The 26,737-nt window shown below is 41.4% G+C and overlaps 1 protein-coding gene across 4 annotated transcripts; it reads left to right on the forward strand.

Moving 5' to 3' along the window:
- Nucleotides 1–275: 275 nt before the first annotated feature.
- Nucleotides 276–26,655, forward strand: inpp5b (inositol polyphosphate-5-phosphatase B). 4 transcript variants are annotated; one of them, XM_029737859.1, is made up of 22 exons: nucleotides 276–1,534; nucleotides 1,638–1,735; nucleotides 1,843–1,872; nucleotides 1,963–2,073; nucleotides 4,699–4,842; nucleotides 10,357–10,453; nucleotides 11,114–11,308; nucleotides 12,577–12,678; nucleotides 13,159–13,273; nucleotides 15,377–15,493; nucleotides 16,277–16,464; nucleotides 17,064–17,175; nucleotides 17,588–17,697; nucleotides 18,074–18,209; nucleotides 18,695–18,805; nucleotides 19,797–19,956; nucleotides 21,040–21,275; nucleotides 22,402–22,509; nucleotides 22,952–23,036; nucleotides 23,272–23,399; nucleotides 23,717–23,828; nucleotides 26,081–26,655. In XM_029737859.1, the coding sequence occupies exons 2-22, from the start codon at nucleotides 1,663–1,665 to the stop codon at nucleotides 26,188–26,190; spliced, it is 2,580 nt and encodes an 859-aa protein (XP_029593719.1). In that variant the 5' UTR covers nucleotides 276–1,534; nucleotides 1,638–1,662; the 3' UTR covers nucleotides 26,191–26,655. The 4 variants fall into 4 exon arrangements, with proteins under 4 accessions (XP_029593719.1, XP_029593718.1, XP_029593720.1 ...); XM_029737858.1 differs by having other exon boundaries at nucleotides 277–1,534; nucleotides 19,791–19,956; XM_029737860.1 differs by lacking the exons at nucleotides 276–1,534; nucleotides 1,638–1,735; nucleotides 1,843–1,872; nucleotides 1,963–2,073 and adding an exon at nucleotides 3,573–4,139 and having other exon boundaries at nucleotides 19,791–19,956.
- The last annotated feature ends 82 nt before the right edge of the window (nucleotides 26,656–26,737 follow it).

Raw genomic sequence — 26,737 nt, forward strand, 5'->3', positions numbered from 1 at the left:
AGTAATCCAACAGCAACTGAAAGTAATAAAATGACAGTGAATTTGGGTAATCCAAAAATGATATTACTGATTGCAATTTTGGACAAGTAATTTTACAGACTACATTTAGAAAGTAACCTATCCAACCCCGGTGTGTATGAAGTAGATAGCACATCTACAATGTAGTATTACAACTGCATCTGTCCGATTAAACAGTGAGTAATCCGATTAATATTTCCTCAAACGACAGCCAACACATGACGTCAGTTTTAGTTGCTGAAATCTCTGCGTGGCAGGTCCACAAACATCTTGGAAAAAAGGAATAAGGACGTCTAGAAGAATATGGAATCATATCGGAACACGGCAATACACTTTTACGCACTGTGAAAGCGAAAATGTGGTCGGATTTGTTGTTTTGTGTTCTCGATAAGTAGGTGGTCTAGCCCAACTTTGTAAGAGAGAAACGATTGGACTGTGTCTATTCTCGCTTCAATCTGTATTTTGTGGGAGTGAGAGAGTTTGCACGAAAGTAACGGTTTTAAAAAATGGATCAATCCTTCGCAATTCAAGAGATTTTGCCACAAGACGAAAATTGCGTCATAGTATCCTTTATAGGTCACACTAAATGTTTTTTGTATCACTCGGATGTTACGAGTGCGTTATCTAAAGGCTGATGTTTGACTTACTTTGGAAGAAGACAATGCCTACCGGCAGTTCACCCAAGGCGAGGCCGTGGAGTTTGTTTGTCAAGGCCTAATAGGCTATACGTGTGTCTATCTGAATGTGGTGATATTTTATATATTTCATTCAATAGTACAATTGTTTGGATTTAATAGGCTTTGAGTGTAATGAAAAATAATTGCAAATTGCTTAATGAGGACATTGGTGCTGCTTTTCGATTGTAAAACAAGTGTAACACTAGTATACGCCCTTATGTTATGCTATGGACATTGTGTTTCAATAGCTAGGGCTGACTGGGGATTTGTGAAGAGCAGAATCAACAACCTCTGCATAAGAAGGTGTTAAAGTTCACAGTTAGCCATTGTTATGTAAATGACAACTGAAAAGTAGCAGTCACCTGGCTTTGGCCCCAAGTGAGAGCAGGACTGCTGGAGCCATGGCCAATGAGACACAGTATCTGGCTAAGTAGATGGAGACAGAACAGTTTGAGCTTTTTGTGTACAATATGATAGGTCCTCCACTGGGTGGCAATCTTATACAAGCTAATCAAATTCAATTGTATTTGTCACATGGGTCGAATCCTTAACTGTAGCCTACTGTAGACCTACATATTTTCCAGACATGAGATTTTTTTTATAGCCTCTGCTCTTTGAAGGTACATGATGCATAATGTTTTTCCCAATATAAAAAAAAAACGCTTTTCATTTTGATATCAACACTTGTGTAGGCCTATTTTCAAATGTGACATTGTGAAAAAATCTATGCAATTCCCTTAACCAGATTGTTGTAAACATGCTGTTCAATGTCTTGTCTATGTGGACAATGTCACTGAAAGCAGACTATTGGGTTTGGTGGAGCGCACCAAGGAACATGCGTGAGTTGAAATTGATGCTCTTCCACCAGACTTATGAAATATAAATGCTCTGAAAAATGCATTACACCTGCCCATAGTAATGTTCCACCTTTGTTTCCTATAGGCTGTTTGTTTTTACCCATAGAAGAATGGCGATAACTGGTGAAGATGTCACATTGTATGACATTTTTCCCATCTCTAATGACTTTGCGGTTGTGGAAGGTATGCAAAAGTTAATGGATTGGTTTTAACTTGATTATTATAATATGCACTGAGGTGAAGGCATGGGCCTCATAATGCATCGTAATAATATGTTATTCTTTCCTCAGTGTCCTCGGCAGATGAACCCTCTTTTGTGGGTGAGTTTTCTTTTTTTCCCTGGGTCAATTTCCCTCTGGTATGTTCATAGGGCCAAGTTATTAAATGTATGTTACATGATATTTATATAGGTGCAGACACTAGAGTGAGGCTGAACTTCCAGGATGGGGAGCTGGAGGTGAGGCTTCCCTTTGGCTCCCACTCTCGCCTTTTCCTCAGTGAGGTCAACAGAGCCTGGAGTGGTAAGACATGACTTACTTCTCCATAAATTTATCACAAGTGTTGCATCCAAATGATTTCTCCTGAAGTATACACCTGGTCACTACTTACCACAAATCTATAAGCATTGGATCGGTGGAGGCATGGGCAAGAGGGGGTTTCCACCATATTGCTTAAACCAGTAATTTCCTTTCAAATCGGTGAGGGGAAGTGAACAGGTGCACACTTTAGAAGGAAGGATAAATAATTGGGACATAACCAAGTAAAGGGTCATGCACACCATTACAAAATGATTTGAATTGAAAAAAAAAGAAATCTTCTTATTGGACAAGCACAGGTAGTTCCTCCCTGTTTCAGTCTGTTTTCCTCTGGTGGGGGCCTAATTAACACGACCCAGGTTTACTTGTTTATGTTGCAATAATAAAATCTGGCCAGTAATTTGAGATGTGTGCTCATTTCTGTATGACATATAATTTAATATATGCCACTTAATATATGATCATTTCAGTGCAGTTGCAAGTGAACTCACCTAAAATAATGGATTCTAATTTTATTCTCAATTTTAGTCATTCGGTAGATACCGGATCACATAAAACACTTCTTTTTTTTGCCAGTAAGTTTATTTCATGTCATGAACTACTAGTAGGGCTCCTGAGTGGCACGGCGGTCTAAGGCACTGCATCTCAGTGCAAGAGGTGTCATTGCAGTCCCTGTTTCGAATCCAGGCTGCATCACATCCGGCCGTGATTGGGAGTCCCATAGGGCGGTGCACAACTGGCCCAGTGTCGTCTGGGTTTGGCCGGGGAAGGCCGTCATTGTAAATAAGAATTTGTTCTTAACTGACTTTCCTGGTTAAATATAAAAAATAATATCCAGGTAAACAATAGGCCTATAGCAAATGCAGCATATGGCATTTGACTCAATGAGCCCAATCAGTCCTCCATGACAACAAAATCATAAACAACAGAATAATTATTTGGCTAATCTATACTTCCATATTTCCAAGTCCTATTCTTGAAGATCATGGGGTATAACATTTATTGGAATCACTGGAATTCTAAAAAACTTTGGTCTTTAATGTAAAGATATAATTTAATCGTATTATTATATGTAGTAGAAAGCGATAGGTTAGAATGAAGCCTAAATAACCAACCCATAAAGTAAAATCCATATATGGCCAGCTATGTAAACTTTAACATTGATTTATCCTGCAATAGATGTCGTTCAATTGGTAACATACATTTTTGTCTTCTTCTAATGCCTCTTAAGGGGAAAGTAATCTAAAAGTAATGGAATGTAATCAGATTACGTTACTGAGTTTGGGTAATCCAAAAGTTATGTTACTGATTACAATTTTGGACAGGTAACTAGTAACTGTAACAGATTACATTTAGAAAGGAACATACCCAACCCTGACAATCACATATTTTTTAACCATAAGTATATTGTGTTCTGTATGTACTTGTTGCTACTCAGAAAAATGGCAGATGGTTCAGAAAATGTTCAGTTGACAACAATAGCCTTAATTCAAGTTGATAAAAGCACAAGTGATGTAATAGATGGGCAAAGACACACCACAAGTTACACAAAACTCTAAAAAGAAGGGAACCAGTTGTCACTTCACCTATAAGGCAACAGCCAAATGTGATGCATACTTGAGAGAGAGAGCGAGAGAGAGATGGCATCAGAGAAAGAGAGCAAGTGAAAGAAGGAAAAGAGACTGAGGAGGCTCAGAGTTTTAGTGCTGTGTGCTCTTCCTGTGTAGTATATGTCTGTTGCTATTTAATATTTCCTTCCATTTGAATTATATATTTTCATTCGGCTTTTACGTGTTTCTTTCCTGATCATCTCAATCGGATGAGCCACTGGATTCGTTGAGAGACAGAGTCCACTTTGCTATGCATGTGTCATTTTGGGCATTAGCTCACTACTTTACAAAATGGAGCTCTTAAATTTAAGATGGAGGACTAAAGTTCTTTTTTAAAAAGGGCCACACTCACTTTTACTCTGTGAGAGGAAACAGTGATGGAAAGGTTTGGTAACCTGGCAGCTATTGTTGTGAACAGGAAGAATGTGAGAAACTCGCAAGGTAAGCAGAAAAGTGACATCTTTGTACAAGTGTGTCGTCTTATTGAAAGTAAAATAGCAGAGTGAGTGATTTTGGTGCGGTAATATTCTCAAGGTAGCTCAGATGTACGTGTAAGAGGAAGTGTCTGTGTGTTTGTGTGTGTGAACCACATGAAAGAGGGAACATAGCTGAACACCTTTTTCAACCAGACAGTAACGAAAGTTTTTAGTCAACAAACAATTGTAAGGCAAGCAGCTCGTGAGAATGTGAAGTAACCTGCCCCTGAATCACTTTCTACTTTTGAGTACCAATTTGAATGAAGCAAATGCCGTGGGTCATTTTCAGTTTACTGTATTATTGATAATTACCCTCATTGTGTGTTCTGTGAATCGCTGCTGAGGATCTCTTGGAATTGTTTCCTTATCATTGATGCTCCTCCAGCTTCTCCACTTCTATGGAGCATTGGAACAACAAATATAAACCATTTGAATAGCAAAGTATGTTTATAGCCTACAATTGAAATGGCATATTTTTGATTTATGTAAGTGTCTTTTTCATGCTTCCCTTTTTCCTCGTTCAGATGTTTGCAAGTCTCCCAAGGAAGCGCCAAAGTTTGAGTGGCTCCACAAGTACCGCAAAGCCTCCAAAGACCAAGGTGGCGTCAAACAGACCCTTGCACCCTTGGGAACGACACACACCAAGATCAGCCAGCATAAGAAAACAGGTAAGCCAACAGCCCTCTTTGTGTCCCTCTCAGTCAGTACCCTCCCTGAACTTCTAACCTTATCACACAGAGCTCTTTGTGTGGTAATATCTAGCAAATTCGTGTTGCTGGCAGCTGAAAGAAATTACAGGCCTACACTAAGAAAGCACATGATTGATAATTAACCATGATTCTTGGATCATGATAACTGTATCTGATCCAAAGCCTAGGAGGTGCCCTCCAAAGTGACATCACAAAGCTATGTCATTTCTTATGGTTGTGTGACATGTCTCTTGTTGATGTTAGTTGGTCTTGTTCAACTTTGGGGAGAGTGACAACATTATCTTCCATGTTGGCTTTAAGTCTAGAAAAATGATTTCACAATGGATCTATCTTCACACTGTGAGAAAGCTATCGCACTGGTGTGCCTGTCAGTGTCAGCCAATGTCAAAGGAAGCTATTTCCTCTGGCACTCCCATTGATAAGCAAAGTGCCCAAACCTGTACATCTACATGCTATTTGCAATGTTGATTTTGTTGTTGTTGTTGTTGTTGTTGTTGTTGTATCTCGTTAGATTTTCTCCTGCCACTGAAACATCATTTTCATTATTTCATGCGAGGCCTACCCATATGCAATTTCTTTATGCATGTGTAATGCATATCATTTCACATTAGTTCAAAAATTGGTTGACATGGAAATAATTGTAAGACTGTATTTGGCCGACATAAACGCTTTATAGTTGTGTAAACTTTTGTACTGAAGCTTTTTTTTCATTTGCCACTTACGAGAGACCGTCCAATGTTTTCATGGTTGATTAGTTTGGTCTGTGGCACGTTTTCACTTGCGCGAGTGCGCGTGAAAAAAAATGTATTCTCAACATTCCTTGCACGAACAGGTCCTTGGACATTGCACTGCACATAATGCGTAGAAGCACTACTTGGAGATGTCTAGGGTGATTAAAGACACTGGTATGGGGACATGTTTATGATTTACTGTTATATTTAGATGGTATATTTGCTACCGCAGTCTGAAACGCAAGTAACTTTTTTCTTTTTATGCAGCAGTGCTTTTTCACGTTAGCTAGCTTAGCTAAGAAGCTAACTTCTGTTAGCTTTTGTTGCTAGCTCTACTTTCTGCCTCTAGCTAAATATGCACAGATTAACGTTACTTGTCCTTCCTTGGTTCATGTTAACACGTTGACAAAATGATATGTAGCTAGCTAGCTAGCCAGCGTATTAGGTGAAATAACTATATACTCTAGTTAGCTAAGTGGCTTTCTTTATGTGTATGTGTTGAGCAGAGTTGTGGTTTGGAACGAGCGTACTAGCTAAGTAATTAGCATGTCAATATTATGGTTTGTAAAGGTTCGCCATCTATATTTGTAAGCTAGCTAAACTAGGGCATATGCTGTACGTTTGCGACAGTTCATCTGTCATTGTGTCCTGATTTGGGTTTGGTAATGCACCATGCAAACCTGACTTCCAGCAGCTTTGGGATTTCCACTGTTTTACCTGTCTCAGTATCTGTCATCTGAACGTGTAAAGCTAGACGGGCAATTAGTAGCCACTTACCATTTAATATTGGAAATGGATGGACACTGTAGTTTGTGATTGTCTTGGGTTCTCTTTATTTTTGTATCTTGGAAAGTGTCCATACTAGTAGACTGCAGATAAGAACATTAAATGTCTCTGCCCATTTTATTATTCCTAGATACAAAGGGTTATTATATGCAATGCTGAACTTTGTGATGAGCTCTGACTTCTTCGCACCGACTTTTGTGCACCCACACTGTAGTATGCTACAGCTAAGTGGTTGACTCACACTTCATGTTTCTATTTTAAGACTGAAATAAGTGATAGCAAGACTGAATGGTGAAAGTGGAGCTTGCTGTATAGAATGAATAGTGGAGGCATGCTATCAATAGTTCCAACCGTTGGATTGGTCTCTCCACTGACATTTTTGTATAATAATTAATGTGTGGTATATGTATGCAGAAGTCTGAAAGCTATCCATTCAATTCTCATAGGGTTTGATCATGCACTGTAATTTTGCCTTTACAGTGGATTGTTTGTTGGTGTAGCATTTTAACAGGCTTAAAGAGCCTTACAATGACCACAGAGGAGTATAAAGCATGCAGCGGATTACTGTAAGTCCTGCTAATAAGACACTTTATAGGCTAGCTCATTTTCCCTTCTCTGTGGACAGGACGAGGGTAAAATGCAGTGAATCATTCTTCTCAAATAGGTCAATTGAAAGCCAATGTAGGCCTAGATGTTTACTTTCAGTATTAGGTTAGGTCAGGGACTGGGAAGCTCCCTTGGGAGTTGGGATCTTGTGTATTATTTAGGACTCAGGTGAAATGCAGTTAGTCATACTTCGGAAATAGCTGAGATCCACTGTAGTCCTTGGTCTAGATGTTGACTTTCAACATGAGCCTGGCTTGGTGACTGGGAAGCTGTCTAGGGAGTTGGGAACTAGGAATCTTGAGTGTTGGGCTTACTCCTCCTCCACATTGGCCTCTCACAGCTCTCTGGGAGTTTCCGTCTGATCTCACAGGGCATAGTTTGTTTCCATTTCCTGTGTTCCAATAGCACGCGCGCACACACTACAAATGGAAATTTGTGCCGCAGCCCCCCACTACACTGTAATTGATACCGCCATTTTGTTTACTCAAAATAGCATACTGGCTCTCTAATGCCCCTGTTTTGGACACCAGTATGCATAAAGACAGCATTCAATAGCCTATACTTCACCCTCTCACTCTTGGTTAGCTGTTAAAACAATATATTCCATTATTTCTGCAGTCTTTATCAGGAATTGTAACTGCTGTAGCTGTAGCCTCTGATTTCTAAGCGATTTCATTGCACTACAGAACTTTGTTCTTCCTCTGGTATTGGTTTGCGTTCACTTTCCATAAACAATAGATAAAGCTAACATTTACCTTGACGGTCTTGTGAGAGTGTATAGTATGCAAGGAATTACCCTGGGATGGTAAGAACTTGTGTGTGATGTGATTCGAATTAGGCTTTGCTAAAGGATAAGCCTATGTTTACGTTGTATTAGCCTATGTGAACTTCCAACTGTTTTTCTAAGGAAAGGTTGGCCCAAGTCCTATCCTATTGCAGGAAGCTATTGGTTCCTGAAGTTGTTAGGTCTAGTTCACGAAGCAACTCAATACATCTTGTGCTTAGCCTTGGGTGTAATCATTAGTCCAAACCGTTGCAAATGGAAAACATTTAGCAATAAACAAGAGTTTCTATTGGATAAATTCAGTTAGGTCTCCCAGTTTTCATTCCTGTTTGCTTCATTTGGTTCCTAGTGAATACACCACTGGTACCAGATTTGTTTTTGCCATCTTGTCCTCATACTGGATACGAAATCTCAAAAGCTTGTAGGCCTAGGCCTGTTGCATGAAAACATGTTGGCTATTTTCTTGCACAGCAGCTTGTATTGAGTTGATTCCCGAAAACAGTATGCAATAAACAATCAACTCGCAATCTGATACAGCTATGTAAGACGGTTGGTGGTTAAACAAAAAAAACTATACTCCCTCTAAAGCAATTTCCTCTTTAATACACTTGCCATGTTCGTAGAGTTTCTTCTGCCAAGCAGTAGCAGACAGTGGCCTTATTGTGTTAGACTCAGGCTTTCACACTTCCATTGATTTAAACAACTTAAAATGCAATGTCTTGTCTAGGGTATCTTGCAATAGAGATTTGATGTCAGTGAGATTAACCTGGATAAATAAAGGTTATGCCTGAACAAAAATATAAGCGCGATATGCAACAATTTCAAAGATTTTACTGAGTTACAGTTCATATAAGGAAATCCAGTCAATTGGAATGAATGAATTAGGCCCTAATCTATTGATTTCACATGCCTTGGAATACAGATATGCATCTGTTGGCCACATATACCTTGAAAAAGACAATCAGTATCTGGTGTGACAAACATTTGCCTCATGCAGTGCGTCATCTCCTTCGCATAGAGTTGATTGTGGCCTGTGGAATGTTGTACAACTCATCTTCAATGGCTGTGCGAAGTTGGCGGGAACTGGAACACACTGTCGTACAGAGTGTTCCACATGCTCAATGGGTGACATGTCTGAGTATGCAGGCCGTGGAAGAACTGGGACATTTTCAGCTTCCAGGAATTGTGTACAGATCCTTGCGACATGGGGCCGGTGCATTATCATGCTGAAATATGAGTTGATGGTGGCGGATGAATGGCTCGACAATGGGCCTCAGGATCTCGTCATGGTATTTTTGTGCATTTAAATTGCCATTGACAAAATGCCGTTTGTTTTTCGTAGCTTATGCCTCCCCATACCATAACACCACCGCCAGCATTGGGCACTCTGTTCACAACGTTGACATCAGCAAACCACTCGCCCACACAACACCATACCATCTGTCTGCCATCTGCCCGGTACAGTTGAAACCGCGATTCATCCATAAAGTGCACACTTCTCCAGCGTACCAGTGGCCATCGAAGGTGAGCGTTTGCCCACTGAACTGAACTGCAGTCAGGTCAAGAGCCTGGTGAGGACAACGAGCATGCAGATGAGCTTCACTGAGACTGTTTGTGCAGAAATAATTTTGTGGTGCAAACCTACAGTTTCATCAGCTGTCCGGGTGGCTGGTCTCAGAAGATCCCGCAGGTGAAGAAGCCGGATGTGGAGGTCCTGGGCTGGTGTGGTTACACGTGGTCTGTGGTTGTAAGGCCGGTTGATGGACTTCCAAATACTCTAAAACAACATTTGGAGGCAGCTTATGGTAGGGAAATTAACATTCAATGCTCTGGTGGACATTCCTGCAGTCAGCATGCCAATTTCACGTTCCTTCAACTTGAGACATCTGTTGTTGTGACAACTGTACATTTTAGAGTGGCCTTTTAATGTCCCCAGCATTAGGTGCACCTGTGTAATGATCATGCTGTTTAATCAGCTTCTTGATGTGTCAAACCTGTCAGGTGGATGGATTATCTTGGCAAAGGAGAAATCCTCACTAACAGGGATGTTAGCAAGTTTGTACACAACATTTGCGAGAAAATAAGCTTTTTGTGCGTATGGAACATTTCTGTGATATTTTATTTCAGCTCATGAAACATGGGATAAACACTTTACATGTTGCGTTTTTTATATTTTTCTATATGTTTCACTATAGAATATTATAAAATGCTATATCTAATGCAATGCTTTTGAAGACAGCCTCAGTCCATTTTACATACATCCGAGTTGGCAAGGACCAAATCGACTTCACTATTGACCTGTGTGGGGTCTATTTCAGGCATGAGCTGATTTGATTCTTCACCGGCGAAGCATTTGCATTGCTAGCTCCAGGGGCCTTTATAGGATTAGTGTTTGCACATGGCAATGTATTTGCCTGATTAGAATGACTTGGTTTACAACTCCTGTTGTCTCTCTTCCTTTCTCTTGCTCGCTCGCTCACTCTCTTTCTCTTTTTTTTGTATCTCCTGCTCTTTCAACTCCCTCCCACGCTCTCTTTCTTGCTTTGTCTGTCTCTCACTCAACAGGGAACTCATTGAACGCAGTAAGCAGATCCCCAGTAGAAGGAAACAAAAGGGTCAACAGTGGAGTGGAGCCCCCCAGAGTGGAGTCCGGCCCAGAGAGGTAAGTACTGAACACCACTCTCCTCTCTCTGACAGTGGTATGCAAATGGCTGGCGCTTGACGAAGGATAGAAGGACCAGTGTGCCATGTTGCATTTCTCCTCTCGTCCTCTAACCCCGGTCCTGTATTGATGACATTGAAATGTTTGTGTTGCGATTATTCATTAGCCATGTTGTTCATTAGCCCGGCTGGAAGCTATACTGCATGTGTAGCCCCCCTTGACCCTATTACAAAATCGCTATATGTCTCTCACAACATTAGCTTCCGTCCAGGCTAATGAACATCATGACTTAAGAAAAAAAAACATCCATCCACAACACAAACCATCCTAGACATTAAATAATGATAGCCTAATTGTAGCTCTGCATAGGAAAGAACTTGGTGCCGAGTGCAAACACACTCTTGTGATACCTTTAGTTGGTTTATTCTGAAAGGAGATGTGTAGTGGTAGTAGATGTTATACAGTAGTAAAGGAGTGCAACTACATTTCTGACCCTCCTGTACCCCCCCCCACAGAGACCGTGTTTATATTCACATTTTGTCATTTAGCAGACTTTCTGATCTAGAGCAATCTACCATCAGTGCGTTCAACTAAGGTAGCTGAAACCTCCACATAGCACAATCATTGCAAGTAAAAACGTCTGTCTTGTGGGCCCCGCAGCCAAGGGAAAGTGAAGCGTGAGGGCTGGGATGAGCTGAAGCGCGAGGGCAGGGATGACCTGGTACGCCAGTCCAGTCACACAGCGTCCAACAAAGCCACAATGCTAGCCATGCCGCAGTTTGGCCTGCGCGACAACCTCGTCCGCTGTGAGCTGCTCAAGAACGAGGACATCTACACCTACCTGGAGAATTTCAGGTAACCCCGCTGCCTCTGTCCCTATCAAAGTCACTGTAACATGTATTCTTATATCCTTTTCATGTTGCTGGGCTGGTTAAGCATCTACCATTGCTGGACCAGTGACTAGCCCGCTACTCTATTACTTTATTCACAAGCCAAGCCGACTGGTACTGTGCTGGTCTGGTAACACATCCAGTTGCTGGAAAGGACCTTGTTAAATTAAATATCCCACCTACCACAATTTGTTCCGGGTTGGCACAATAGTGTGAAAAAGGTATGTTTAAGCAATAAGGCCGGATGGGGTTTAGTATATGTCCAATATACCACGGCTAATGGCTGTTCTTAGGCACGATGCAACGCTGTGGTATATTGGCCATATATCACAAACCCCTGAGGTGCCTTATTGCTATTAAAAACTGATTACCCATGTAATTAGATCAGTCAAAATAAATATTTTGTCATACCTGTGGTATACTGTCTGATATCACGACTGTCAGCCAATCAGCATTCAGGGCTCGACCCACCCAGTTTTTCTATTTGTAGTTATCCAACTTCTATGCAAACCAACATCGATGACTCATCACAATTATCAGGAACAGCAGTCAAAACGCAAGCTACAGGGTTGACACATTTTGCGGTAAACAGGATGTCAGTGTAGAGTTCTGAGAAAGCATCTCATAGCTATAACTGACAAATTAAAGAATTGTCAATTTCCATGTAATGTTGAAGGAAATGGTTGCTCTCGAATTACTACTATCCAAACTCATAGTAATTCATTTCTAATGCAGGTTTTAAGCAAAAGGGTTTTACAAATGTCTTGGTGATAACAAGCGTTTGGTTCTGTCCCAATCTCTCCACCCACTTGTACAAATACCTTTACGAACTTGAAAGTAAGTGACTGGTATATGGAAACTCCGTCTAGCCCATGTCTACACCAATCCAATGCTTTTACATTTGTGGGCAGTAGTGGAAAAGTACACACTTCAGGAGGAAGAAAAGATTATTAGGATGCAGGAGGTTTGTACAGATGCCACGATAACAAGTACAGATCATGGACAGTGTCATGATGACAAGTGATTTATACTACAATGCCCTCTGGTGGTGGACACACACATAGCTCTGTGAAGTGTTTAGGTTCTTGCCGCCCATTGCACCATCTGAAGGGGCTTGCTAAGGTCATGTCTGCCAGACACCCGCACAGTTCACCAGTTACACCTATATTAGGCAGTGTTAGGCTTTGCTCCCACTCTCTTACTTTGTACTTACCACTCCTCTCAATCTCTCAGTTTCTTCCTAGGCACGTACAATGTGAACGGCCAAACCCCCAAAGAAGGCCTCCGTCCCTGGCTGGGCTCCACATCCACTCCCCCTGACATGTACTGTGTGGGGTAAGTCCCATCCCATCCACCCAGGCATTACAAATCAATTCCCCTCTAAATCCATAGCCCACGTAGACACTGACTGTACCGTCTGAGACCCCACTACAAGAGGGTGAGTTAAGTCATAGATTGTGTTGAGTGGGAAGACAGTCGTTGTTGCTACAGCAGCAACAGAGCCAATTCAGCCAAAACTCTATGAATCGTGTCTCCTTCCCAGTGTGCACGACTAGTCTTGTGGTGTTGCAGATGATAAAAATAAAAAACATTTATGTAATCTGCGAATTAGGAACTTTAACACAAGGTTTTCAACCGCAGAAGAGACAGTCAGTTGAGAAGAGTTTACTCACGCTCTCCTTGATCATGTTTATCAGGGCACGCTGTCGCAAAACGCTTAGCAACGGAAAACCAAAATAATTATTAATTGGTTACCTTCGGATAGTACCTCCCCCGTTTTGTTACGTGCCTACTGAACATGAGCCTGTGTTGCAGGTTCCAGGAGCTGGACCTGAGCAAGGAGGCCTTCTTCTTCAACGACACGCCCAAGGAGACCGAGTGGATGAAGGCGGTGTCTGAGGGGCTGCATCCAGACGCCAAGTACGCCTTAGTAAGAACCTCCCTCTCCTTCAGTTAACCACTGGCCACTTGGCATGCCCAGTCTTGCTACTGCAACAAGGTTGTGTGTCCTAATACCAATGTAAAAACATCTAGCTGTCGACACCCTCATCTGCTAGTGACTTAATGCCGACTCCACTTTAGTCTGACCCACTACAGGCGGTCCAGGAAGAACCAGGCACGTGTCCATATCCAGAGTCGTATTCTTCACACGTAAATGATCTTGTGGTTCTATGAAAGAAAGGAAATTAACAACTGGTAATGCGGCTATATAGTCAGGTCTGTACATAGTATGCCTAATGTGTGTGTAATGCTATGCTAACACAGTAGGCCTACTACAGAAGCATATCAGCGGAGAGAGGAGCTAATCACTGATGAGGCTAGCTGACAGTCAGGATTTATGGCCATGTCTCTCCAACCAGCTAGAGATCTTATCTGATTTTTAGGAGGCACCTTTGCTTAATTTGGGGCTCCCGAGTGGCGCAGCGGTCTAGGGCAATGCATCTCAGTGCTTGAGGCGTCAATACAGACACCCTGGTTCAAATCCAGGCTGTATCACAACCGGCCATGATTGGGAGTCCCATAGGGTGGCGCACAATTGGCCCAGCATAGTCTGGTGTAGGCTGTCATTGTAAATAATAATTTGTTCTTAACTGACTTGCCTAGTTAAATAAAGGTAAAAAAATTATAATAATTACTGGGCCAAGGCTGTAAATCAAGTGCACATGCTCGAGTGCACCAGGCTTTCTAGAATCTTCCACAACTTACATTAGCTTGAATATAACACACTATTGCAGTAGTTGAAACATGCACTTAATTATTGTGATAATAGCTGCAGACATGCAATAGTTACAGTGGCTGGCAGTTCTGTAATTAGACAACATGCATGAGGTAAACAATGCTACCAGCTGGCGACAGAACAAATGTACATATGTAACAAGATAACCAACTCTAGCAAGGTTTCAGTAGCAGGCATTAAACATCCACAACAGTAGAAGGCCCCAATTTTCATTGTGGATGCACGCACAAACACGTCTAGTAAAAACTGAAAACTTGGTCCCCAGCCAAACTTTGCGTCCTCATCGGCTGAAGATGATAACCACTCTGAGCTAGAGTGGGAGGGGCCAGAGTCCAAATGTCCATTCGGGCACGCTGATTGGCTGAAACAGAGAGCAGAGCATGGGAGAAATCACCCTAATGGGACTGTGGGGAAGGTTTCGTGCATGTTTCTTCTTTATAACTGAGGCCCTGTTTGAATACGCCAAAAACGCATCCTTCCTTCCTTAAAATAAAATAATCACCGATGTGAGAGGGTTGGATTGGTTAAAGAAGCGGGGTGCTAATCTTGCTTACACTTGTCCAAGCACATGCATGTCAGTGATTACCTCAAGTCAGTGAGGAAGGAAGGATGCATGTGGTCACAGTTTGTACAACTGAGTGTCTCTGTACTACAAATGTTTCCAAAGCAAAGTGTTATGATGTTGTAATGACTTATTTGCTTCCCTTTATACTGTAAAGTGTGGTTTTGTTAACCTGGTGATAGCTTGTACATGAGCTTCTCTCTCTTCAGATCTTCTTTTTATCTAGGCTTATTTCCCCTTTTTATAAATTGCAGACTCCAGCCAAACTGCTTCTTCCTCTTTGAAGGCTCGTAAAGATTTTCTCACTCAATCACCCAGTATGATGACATGTAATTTGTCAGTCCTCTGTCACTGGTGTGAATTTAGCACACTTGGTCACTTCGTAATTGACATAGCATAGGGCAAGAGTCTGTGAAATGGCTGGTTTCACATGAATATGATAATGTTGTGTTATATCCTACTTAGGTTTATATCCTTGACAGGATTGAATGTGGAACAATCTTGCTGTTAGCAACTTCGCATTTTTGCTCCTGCAGTGTTGACATGAACAATATTGCGTCGTCCTGTATTCCACTTCAATGCGGTCCTCCTGACCAGATCTCTATTGTTTACTCCTTCCGCTAACGCTACGTGAACAACCATAGGTGTTTCGTAAACAGCACAAACACATCTAGGATCAGGCTAATACTTGTATTGTCCTGTCTGTGACCTATGACCCCTGTGTATCCCTACAGGTGAAACTGGTTCGTCTGGTGGGCATCATGCTGCTGTTCTATGTGAGGAATGAGCACGCCAAGCACATCTCTGAGATGGAGGCAGAGACCGTGGGCACCGGCATCATGGGTAGAATGGTAGGTTGTGTGTGTCCAGTGAGGGTATAGTAGGAGTACTTATCCTTGGCCGCTAAGCGGCCTGTAATCAATTGCTTAGCAGTCTTGGAAGTTTAGAGCAGCAGGAGGTTGGGTGGCGTCCACTAGTTTCATTTACCTTCCATTTTACAGTTGGATAAGGAGTTATATTGCTCTACAACCCCTTCTACCTACAAACTCAGCTTTTACCAGGGTTTAGAAAACCAGTTTTCCTCACATTTGTATCCCCAAATACACCAGACTTGGAACCAAGGTATGTTTGGAAAACATATTAGATTTCCTATTGTTCATAGAGCTATATTTTTTTGTATACAGACGTCGCGTTCGAGTGACGCGCTCACATCCCGGTTCCAAAAAGCTCTGTAGCAGGATAGCTAACGCTAAAGTCGGGACCTTGACAAACTTAACAGTGAGTGAGGGATGACCGTGAAAACACACAAGACTGATGGCTATAGCTATGTTCAACCAGTTGATTATTCTTCTGGCTTTATCTAGCTCTATTTGTGATGGTTTACCTTGCCTCACAGGCTTGCTAGCTATCAAATCCTCTGACATCTGCAATGTTGTTGACAATGACCATCTGATTCCATGTTTGTTAATAACTTACACGAGCTGCATTTGAAGTTGCATGTGATCGTATCCACTGCTAGATAAACAAAGCTTTCTCTGCAACCGTACTGCGCGTGCTACTTTTCATGACACAGCAGGGAAATGGTTTGTTCTATAAAGGCACATAATGTGAAATGTTTTACAAACACCTCTCAGGGAAACAAAGGTGCTGTGGCCATCCGCTTCCGCTTCCACAACTCTGACATCTGTGTGGTCAACTCCCACCTGGCCGCCCACATCGAGGAGTACGAGAGGCGCAACCAGGACTACAAGGACATCTGCAGCAGGCTGCTTTTCCGCCAGCACGACCCCGCCCTGGCCCCACTCGCCATCATGAAGCATGAGTATGAACAAGTCTTTAGTACAAAGCAGTATTTCCACTTTTCAGGGTTGTGTTCATTAGGGCATGATATTTTTTTTATTTTTTTTTACATGTTTTGGAACCAAAACATTTAAATTAGCATTTCTTATTGGATATATTTTGGGTTGTGTTCATTAGGGCACACGTCGATAATATTTAGCAAAGGAAAACAAGAGTGTTTCTTATTGGACGAGTCCAGATAACCCCTGCCTTTTTTCAGTATTTTTTGTTTGTTTTTTGTGTGCCTAATGAACAGGACCCTGGATTTGAAAGTTGTGGTGGTACATCATCCTTTGTATTTATTCCAGCATGATGCCATTTTCTCAAGGGAACAAAATGAGCGAATGTATTATGTAAACATTTGATCACAAGATCAGTGCACCTTGCCAATTTCACATAACTTTATAATGGCTTACATAAACATTTGAAATGAATGCAGTGTTTTGATGCAGTCGTAGAATGGGATGAGTTCTAGAACCACATGCAAAGCCACCGCCACCGTTTTCCATGTTGAAGTAGAAATATAACTACTCTTCTATGATTTTCCATATTCTCAATGCGTCATCTTTTCCTTGCTTACAGTGTGGTCCTATGGCTGGGAGATCTCAACTACAGGCTAAGTGACCTTGATGTCGACAATGTGAAGGACTTAATCGCCAAGAAGGATTTTGAAACGCTGCACAGTTATGACCAGGTAGGTAATCTCAAGCCGCTTAACTTCAAGCCATTTAAATGTCTACTTCTGGGGTGTGTTCAGTCGGCAAATGTTGTAGAATGTTGCAGATAGAAATGTCATGAATAGAGCTGACATGATTCCTTACTCTACTTGTCAGACAGGGAGGTTTGTTCTACATAATATCTGAAAGTTGCACAACATTGTTCCCAGGGTCATATTTATTAGGCACCAAACGGAAGAAAACTGATCTGAAACAGGGAGGTACTACCTGAAATTGTCCAATCAGAAACACAAATTTTCCGTTGCAAAACGTTTTGCTACATTATGCCGTAATGAATAACTCCGCTAATCTCTGTGTTCAGTGCCAGTCACATTACACCCTGATGAGTGTGGTAATTGTCACGCTGTCTTGTGGCTCTGTGGTCCTCAGCTGAAGAGGCAGATCGATGAGAAGGCTGTTTTCGTGGGCTTTGTGGAGGGAGAAATCGGCTTCCTGCCCACTTACAAATACGACACCGGCTCCGACCAATGGGACACAAGGTAACTTCTCCTCTCTAAGTGTCTAGTATTATCTATAAAGGCAATGGAGAAAACAATAACACTTTACTAAAAGCCTGCAGATATATTGCATTATAATGCTATTTTATAATGCATCGTAAGAACATGTATGAACCCCTTATAATGTCTTATGGTTGTCGCATTATGAGCCTAAGGCGTTTTGAGTTGGAATATTGATACATAGGGAGACAGTATATATTATAAACCTTATTATAATGCATTACAAAGGCTCATACATTCTTATAATATGTTTTAAAGCATTATAGCTGCAGAATAAAGTGTTACAAAACTCTTAAATATCTTATTGCGTGGAATTCGTCTCTGAAATGTGTTAAAGTTTCATGTTTCACGCCCTCAGTGAAAAGTGTCGCGTGCCGGCGTGGTGCGACCGGATCCTGTGGCGAGGCAAGAATGTGCGGCAGCTGCTCTACCAGAGTCACATGGACCTGAAGACCAGCGACCACAAGCCAGTCAGCTCCCTTCTGGAGATAGGGGTGAGAATTAGTTTCCGCCATTTGTCCTTAGACCTCTTAGAGACCATGAGGTTTTGGTTGGTTTACCCTGGGGGTCATAACCAAATAAGCTATAGCTAGCTAATCTGAGATTGTTCAGGTGGGCCTTTTACGGTCTTAGTCACACTATAGGGCAGAGCAAGCAAGGAGGTGTTTCATCTTGCTCCATCCTCTCCCAATGCCTTACCAGTTTACCAAGTATTAGAAGTGAGTTTTATGTGAGTGAGTTTTATTTTTTGTTCTTGTGACCAGTCTGAGTTTCCCCCAGAGCCATATATTTAGAGTTCAGACAACTTTTTTAGCATTGTGCATTTGAGCATTTCATTTATCCATTCATGACAAGTATTTGGATTGTAATTCTAGATATTTTGTTGCATGTTATTTTTTTTGAATGTTCAAATAACGATATGCTTCTAGTTTCCCCTATTAATCTGTGTTCTAACCTCCCTACTCTGCTGCTTCCTCAGATCAAGCTGGTGAACGAAGAGTCCTACAAAAAGACATTTGAGGAAATTGTACGGTCGCTGGACAAGATGGAGAACGAGTGCATTCCATCCCTAACCCTATCCAGGCGAGAGGTGAGTGGTCAAGAGTTAAGTGATTCTACTTGAATTGTTATAGGTGAAGAATATGTTAACATTGCTCTGGTCTTTCGTAATACACAATACAACATTATCAGTGAACATTGACAGCAGCAGGACCTTGTGAACGACGCGTATCAATTGAGCTCTGCTCTTTACGAACAGGAGTAAAATTGAGGGGAATGTGCTACATGTACAAATGTACATTTTCTCTTCACATTTAAACTGCACTTTTCTTATTGTTTAATTAATTGAACGTTCAAAGAAAAATAATTCAAGTGATGTGAATTCACAATTCAGATGTGGTTCTGTGTATGACCGCTAGGGGTCAATGCAGTTCAAACTACCACGGTCCTGGAATTGCTACATACTGGTTGTCACTAGTTACCACAGCCACAAAGTCATAAAGTCAGCCTATTTCTACAATTTATCTTCTTAAAATGGGATTTTAAACCTAACCACACTGCTAACCTTAGTCTAAGCCTAACCTTACATTAAGTTTTCATGAATTTTTACAATATTGACAATTTTGTCTGTGGTAACTAGAGGAAATCCTACCAGATGGCGTTCGCCCCCACTCACAATGATATTAATGTCATTTTAGGTTCTCTGTTGTGTGCCTCTCCATGTTGTCAGTACGTAGATCATGTCCCACTGCTCGTTGCAGTGATGTATAACAGCCTGTTCATAGACGTCCAACAAGCTGTTGTTAATGCCACGTATGGTGTTTTGAGAGCTCGCGCTTTGTACTTGTACTTGCAGAAAAATCATTATGCAATTTCTCCATCTGGGCCGTCACGGTTTTTCGACATGTCATCTTGTAGTCTGATTCTAGATATACCATTAGGGTAATGAAGCCAACATCCTCTACCATTGACAATGGCTGCATATCAACTGCAATCATTTCTGTAATCAGCGTTGTGATTTTCACACCCCTACTCCCTACCTGTGAAACCTAATCCAACTCACTCTCCCTCCCCAGTTACAGTTCAAAGATGTGAAGTTCATGCAGCACCAGGCAGAGACTCTGACCCTCTTCAACGACGGGCAGGTCCCGTGCCAGTTTGAGTTCATCCAGAAGCTGGATCAGCCCACCTACTGCAAGCCCTGGCTAACCGCCAACCCGGCCAAGGGCTTCATCGCTCAGGGTGAGTATAGCAGGACCATGGTCCTATTCTTTCTTCTGTGTTTTCTTGAGGTAAGCATCAAGTGTGTCAGAGTAGGAGTGCTCATCTAGGGTCAGGTCCCCCCCCATTCCCGTCCATCCAATTCATTGTGATCTCAAATGTAAAACTGATCCTACATTAACACTCCTACTCTAAAACGTCTGATACATACAGCCCCAGATCAAAAGTTTAGCTGGGTGAAAGCAAGGTTGCCACCCCATTACTTTCTTCAAGCTGAGTACTTCAAGGAAGGTCGGAAGGCATTTCTGAAGTATTAGAACAGGGCCTAAGACTTACATTCAGGAATGGATATCAATCTATATAAACACCTGGCCACCTCGCTATGTTTGACGTAATGTCATGAGCTCTATGACATATGACGCGAGAGACCACATCATAGCTCTGTATTCTGAGTGAATGATTAGATTTGAGTTTTCCCGGTGACTGCAATTGATAGAGGCATTTTCTCAACTCAGTGTTTGATGGTAGCGAAGCAATTTCAGATCTGTCTAGCACGAGAGACTTGTAAATAATGGAGAGATCTCAAGGCTTAGGATGGAAGGAGTGGTGGATGTTCCTCAGTGGTCTTTGCCTCTCTGGGTCTTGCTGATAGTCTGTGTTTTTAACAGTTTGTCTCATTTAGTTCTGGAGTTGTCAATGTAGTGATGCAGATGTAAATGAATAGGGTTTCCTTCACACATTCACGTGCAGTTAGTAATGCTTAGTGTACAGTACAGCCTTTGCTTGTGGTTAGTCAACACCACTCGTCAACAAGTTTCCACAAAGCACATTTACATAGAGCAGGGTCATGTTCATTAGGTCATGCAACAGAAAACATTTTTCAAATGTTTTGAAACGGAATCTTTTGGGTTATTGGACATGTCCAAGTAGTCCCTCCTTCAGTTTGTCAGTGGAGTTTTCTTTCATTTGATCCCTAATGAACACAACCCTGTTCATCTGTGTCTCAGGGAATTGATCATCAGGAATTGGTGCCTTTCTTAAATTTTACTCCATTTGATAAATCATTGAAATATACCTGATCCCATCAATGCGCTGTTCACCAAGGCGGCAACATGGACATCGACCTGGAGGTGTTTGTGAACCGCTCCACCGCCACGGAGCTCAACGCAGGCCGCCAGCAAATCGAGGACATCCTGGTGCTCCACCTGGAGCGGGGCAAGGACTACTTCCTCTCTGTGACAGGCAACTACCTGCCCAGCTGCTTTGGCTCGTCCATCCAGACCCTGTGTCAGCTGAGGGACCCAATCCAGGAAATGCCCCTGGAGACCATCCGGGAGCTGGTGAGTTCATTATAGCCAGCAAGGAGTGTGTTCATTATTGTATATATATTTTTGCAATGGAAAGCAAAAATTTGCATTTCTTATTGGACAAATTCATGGTTCTGAGTGAATACGACCCAGGTGCAGTCTGACTCAGAAGGCTGCTTTCCCATTCTTCACACTTCTCCAAAAGTGTGCAGTGGTCTGGTATATTCCCCATCGTGGATTTAAAAGTATTAGATTGGTGTAACCTAAACATCGGCTGAAGGGAGTTTCCACCATTGTGAAATATGGAGTATGAAAGTGCACACGTTGGGAAAAGGGTGGAGAATCAGGAATCACAACACCTGACCGTGGCCTGGAAATGTCGCCCTCTTCAGGGCCATTTTATATGAAAGGCCTTGCCCAGTGTAAAAACAATTAAAAGTGAAAGTGCTCTGGGGGGATTCTGTCCTGCTGATCATTTTTGTATGATTTTGTTTTCTATGTAAATGCACAGTCATCTAAAAATGACCAGGAAGTGTGAATGTTGAACTAGCTGCAGTCTATATTCCCCAAATTCATTGAGACAAGAGACTAGACACATTTGCACTAAAGACAGAAGCTAAAAGGAAATTATGTTCGTAAGCTTTTCGTTATAGCCCCCCATTTCCTTTTTGTCTTACTAAGCCTACGTTGTGTGTAAAAACAGAAACTGTTTGTATTGTTTTTTTGCACTGTGTGAACCAAATAGGAGATTTTGTGTCTGTCTGAAGTGGGTTTCCAAACAGGGAATCAAATCACCCATTGGCCCAGAACACACTGTTGCCAGGGGAGAATATCCACAGGGTCATTAATGTTGCAAAACAGCATGGCTGTCATGTACACTAGAGCAACCCTCTCCAGAAGCTCCTGTGTTTGATCTTCAGTCAGTGTTATGCTTAAACTGACCAGATCAAAAGATGATAGATTCTGAGAATAAACAAGGCCAAAAATGTCTCACCCTTTTTGATATTTGTATTTTATTATCTATGGCTCGCTAGTTATTAATACAGGCAGCATAAATAGCTACAACACATTGTCCTCTCAGGATATGTTGTTAAAGGTTACGTCCAGGATTTAAACCCATTTCACTCAATTGTAAATTTTTCTTGTCTTCTTTCTAAAGACGTCATCAGGTGATGAGACCAGAAGCGTAATCATCGATAAGCCCCTGGATATCCCTAAAGAGATATGGCAGATGGTGGACCACCTATACCGTAATGCTCTAAAACAGGTCAGGACTCACAGAAATCTTTACGCACTACTGAACCAAACCTAGAACATCTAGGTGCGTCATTGGATGCTTTTTTTGCCCCTTACTTTATACACATATTAGTCTTTCACCACAGCAAACCAGCAGAGTGAAAATAGGAACGTTTGGAAACATTATTTGTCTCTGGCATCCACCAACAGGCTGGAATGACTCAACAGAACGGTTTTGTCTGTGAATCCCCGTTCGCTTTTTTGTAAAACCTGGCATTGAATGTTAAGGGTAAAATAAATAGATTTATTAGTTGATTAATTAAAAAAGTGAAAATGCATAATACTCTACAATATTGACATGAATACAGTTCTACTAATCCCCGATCAGTTGAAATGCTGCTCCTTTTGCCGGCTACCTTTTGTGCACTTTGAAGTTGTTTACAGTACAACTAACTTTTTGCCTCTATTTCAAGGGGGAACTATTTCAACAACCTGGGCTCCGCAGTGAATTTGTGGAGATAAGAGATTGCCTTGACACTGGCATGCCAGACTCGCTCCGTATCCTTAACAACTGATATACACCTGGGTTGTGTCCATTAGGCATTAAACGGAAGAAAATGGCCTGAAACAGGGAAGGACTACCTGGACATGTCCAATAAGAAATGCTCATTTCTTTTTCTTTTGCAAAAGTTTTCCATTTTGTGCCTTAGTTTATCCAGGGTTGTGTCCATTAAGTCTTAGTGTCTACTCTATTTTTTTAAAGTGGTGCCCCTTGACCCATGTTGACCCCTAGCTGGCAGTAACCACTCTGTGGCAGAAGCACTGCTCCTCTTCCTCGATGCCCTCCCTGAGCCTGTGGTCCCCTTCTCCCTGTACCAGCAGTGCCTGGAGTGCTGCTCCAACACCAGTCAGTGTAAAAAGGTCAGTACCAATTCAACTCACTGTTAAAAATAGACGTTACTTTTCTCAGTGGCCCCTATAGTAGGATACTCTGTATGTAATGATTGTCTACTGCACTAGGTCTTGTTCATTAGGCTTCAAACGTTCTGAAATAGGGAGGGTCTAACATATATACACTTAAAAAAATTTAAAAAAAAAAAAATTACGCTTTCTGTTGCGTGCCCTAATGAACCCAACCCAGTCGTGGGGAATTAGTCTGTGATTTGCTCTCATGTTGTGGTGTTTTAGCTTGTCTATGGTGTTGATTGCTATTGAGTGCTGTTTTTCTTCATCCTCAGGTTGTATCCTTGTTACCTCGGTGCCATAAAAACGTGTTTAACTATATAGCGGCTTTTCTCCGTGAGTTGTTGAAGCATTCTACACACAATAACCTGGATGTCAACATTTTAGGTAAGGTGAAATGGAAGAATTTTCTAACACAAACAATTGCCTGAAATGTGTTTTGAAAGGGTTAAATGAAACTTCATGGTCTTCTTGACCAGTACCAAAGAGGTTCAATGTTTACAAAGTCGAGCAGTGCAAGTTTAAGATCAGAAGCCGTAACAAGGTTACCTAGTTGTTCATTTCCATGTGTCACAATATGCAATGAAACAACAGCACCAGGGACTGTTGTGATAAAATGCCTGATTTATTCCACTGCATGCAAATGGTTATGCAAGCTTGTTTGGGTTTTATATTCCAAATAACCAGAAAGGCCATTGTCGTCTTTCTGTACTGTGATACTGTGCATATGCTTTTTTTTTCTTCCCCTTTTCACCTTAGGGCAATCAGTTATCATTTATTTACTTAGTTAAAAATATAGCCTAGTAATGCAATACTAGCTATACAGTTGAAGTCGGAAGTTTACATACACTAAGGTTGGAGTCATTAAAACTAGTTTTTCAACCACTCCACAAATTTCTTGTTAACAAACTATAGTTTTGGCAAGTCGGTTAGGACATCGACTTTGTGCATGACACATGTAATTTTTCCAACAATTGTTTACAGACAGATTATTTCACTTATAATTCACTGTTTCACAATTCCAGTGGGTCAGAAGTTTACATACACTAAGTTGACTGTGCCTTTAAACAGCTTGGAAAATTCCAGAAAATGATGTCATGGCTTTAGAAGCTTCTAATAGGCTAATTGACATAATTTCAGTCAGTTGGAGGTGTACCTGTGGATGTATTTCAAGGCCTACCTTCAAACTCAGTGCCTCTTTGCTTGACTTCATGGGAAAATCAAAAGAAATCAGCCAAGACCTCATAAAATAAAATAGTAGACCTCCACAAGTCTGGTTCATCCTTGGGAGCAATTTCCAAACGCCTGAAGGTACCATGTTCATCTGTACAAACAATAGTACGCAAGTATAAACATCATGGGACCACGCAGCTGTCATACCGCTCAGGAAGGAGACACGTTCTGTCTCCTAGAGATGAACGTACTTTGGAGCGAAAAGTGCAAATCAATCCCAGAACAACAGCAAAGGACCTTGTGAAGATGCTGGAGGAAACGGGTACAAAAGTATCTATATACACAGTATAACGAGTCTTATATCGACATAACCTGAAAGGCCACTCTGCAAGGAAGAAGCCACTGCTCCAAAACCGCCATAAAAAGCCAGACTACAGTTTGCAACTGCACATGGGGACATAGATCGTACTTTTTGGAGAAATGTCCTCTGGTCTGATGAAACAAAAATAGAACTGTTTGGCCATAATGACCATCGTTATATTTGGAGGAAAAAGGGGGAGTCTTGCAAGCTGAAGAATACCATCCCAACCGTGAAGCACAGGGGTGGCAGCACCATGTTGTGGGGGTGCTTTGCTGCAGGAGGGTCTGTTGCACTTTACAAAATAGATGGCATCATGAGGAAGGAAAATTATGTGGATATATTGAAGCAACATCTCAAGACATCAGTAAGGAAGTTAAAGCCTGGTCACATATGGGTCTTCCTAATGGACAATGACCCCAAGCATACTTCCAATGTTGTGGCAAAAAGGCTTAAGGACAACAAAGTCAAGGTATTGGAGTGGTCATCACAAAGCCCTGACCTCAATCCCATAGAAAATGTGTGGGCAGAACTGAAAAGGTGTGTGCGAGCAAGGAGGCCTACAAACCTGACTCAGTTACACCAGCTCTGTCGAGAGGAATTGGCCAAAATTCAACCAAACTTATTGTGGGAAGGTTGTGGAAGGCTACCCGAAAACGTTGGACCCAAGTTTATCAATTAAAGGCAATGCTACCAAATACTAATTGAGTGTATGTAAACGTCTGACCAACTGGGAATGTGATGAAAGAAATAAAAGCTAAAATAAATCACTCTCTCTTATTCTGACATTTCACATTCTTAAAATAAAGTGGTGATCCTAACTGACCCAAGACAGGGAATTTTTACTTGGATTAAATGTCAGGAATTGTGAAAAGCTGAGTTTAAATGTATTTGGCTAAGGTGTATGTAAACTTCCGACTTCAACTGTAGCTACGATATTAGCTGTAATAATGTTGGGTCAGATTCTGGATTTGGTTCCTTTTTCATTGTTCTCCTTTTATTTAAAATTTTATGATACAAAATAAAAAAGCAGTTATTTAATCTTACTTCAAGTGCCAGTTAGTAATTATTATGTTATTGACATTGTGCCCTGTGTCATCCCTCACAGCCACCATTTTTGCTGCCTTGCTACTGAGGTCACCCACAAAGCAGGATCTTGCAGAGAAGAGGAAGACCCAAGAGTTTTTTCAGCATTTCCTAGTCCAGGACCTCTCTTGAATAGAAGTGGTTTCCTGCCATGTCTTACATGCTACAAACTATTTTAGACACTATTTGTAGTTTAATGTACAGCTCAGTATTTGTAATACATGTAATAAGTTCCTATTCATATAGATGGCTCTTTGTATAGGTACAGTCAGTCAAATTGATTAGGCTTACGCTCCTTTGATTTGAAATCAACTATGTTTTGACAAACTATGTTTAACCTGTAAGCTGTTGATGCACAGCTTTTATTATATCACTGAGCAGCTGTAGTAAACTGACCATTTTTAATGTATGTATATTTACCAGTTTATTTAAAGAAAAAAATATTTGTTGTGCTGTTTTGTGAAGGCAAAACTGCGGATCGTTGTTTTATATATGAAAATATTTCAAACAGTTGTGGTTTGGCTTTTTTTTTCTTTCCCATTTATCAAGCAAATTGAAAAGGTTGGTTTGTTATTTAATAAACCCACTGTCACATTTGCCCTTGGCCTATCCAATGTGGTCCTTTGGCTGTTAGTACTGTTTGGGAATTACAAATCAAATGATTGCTTTAGTAGCTTTG

The sequence above is a fragment of the Salmo trutta genome, chromosome 37 (genome assembly GCF_901001165.1).
Source record: "Salmo trutta chromosome 37, fSalTru1.1, whole genome shotgun sequence".
Lineage (NCBI taxonomy): Eukaryota > Metazoa > Chordata > Actinopteri > Salmoniformes > Salmonidae > Salmo > Salmo trutta.

Bases quoted from the DNA above. Each gene is read 5' to 3' on its own strand.
- inpp5b (XM_029737858.1), top strand. From the start codon at position 1,663: ATGGCGATAACTGGTGAAGATGTCACATTGTATGACATTTTTCCCATC. The intron at 1,736-1,842 runs GTATGCAAAAGT...TTCTTTCCTCAG, and splicing joins TGACTTTGCGGTTGTGGAAG to TGTCCTCGGCAGATGAACCC. The intron at 1,873-1,962 runs GTGAGTTTTCTT...ATATTTATATAG, and splicing joins AGATGAACCCTCTTTTGTGG to GTGCAGACACTAGAGTGAGG.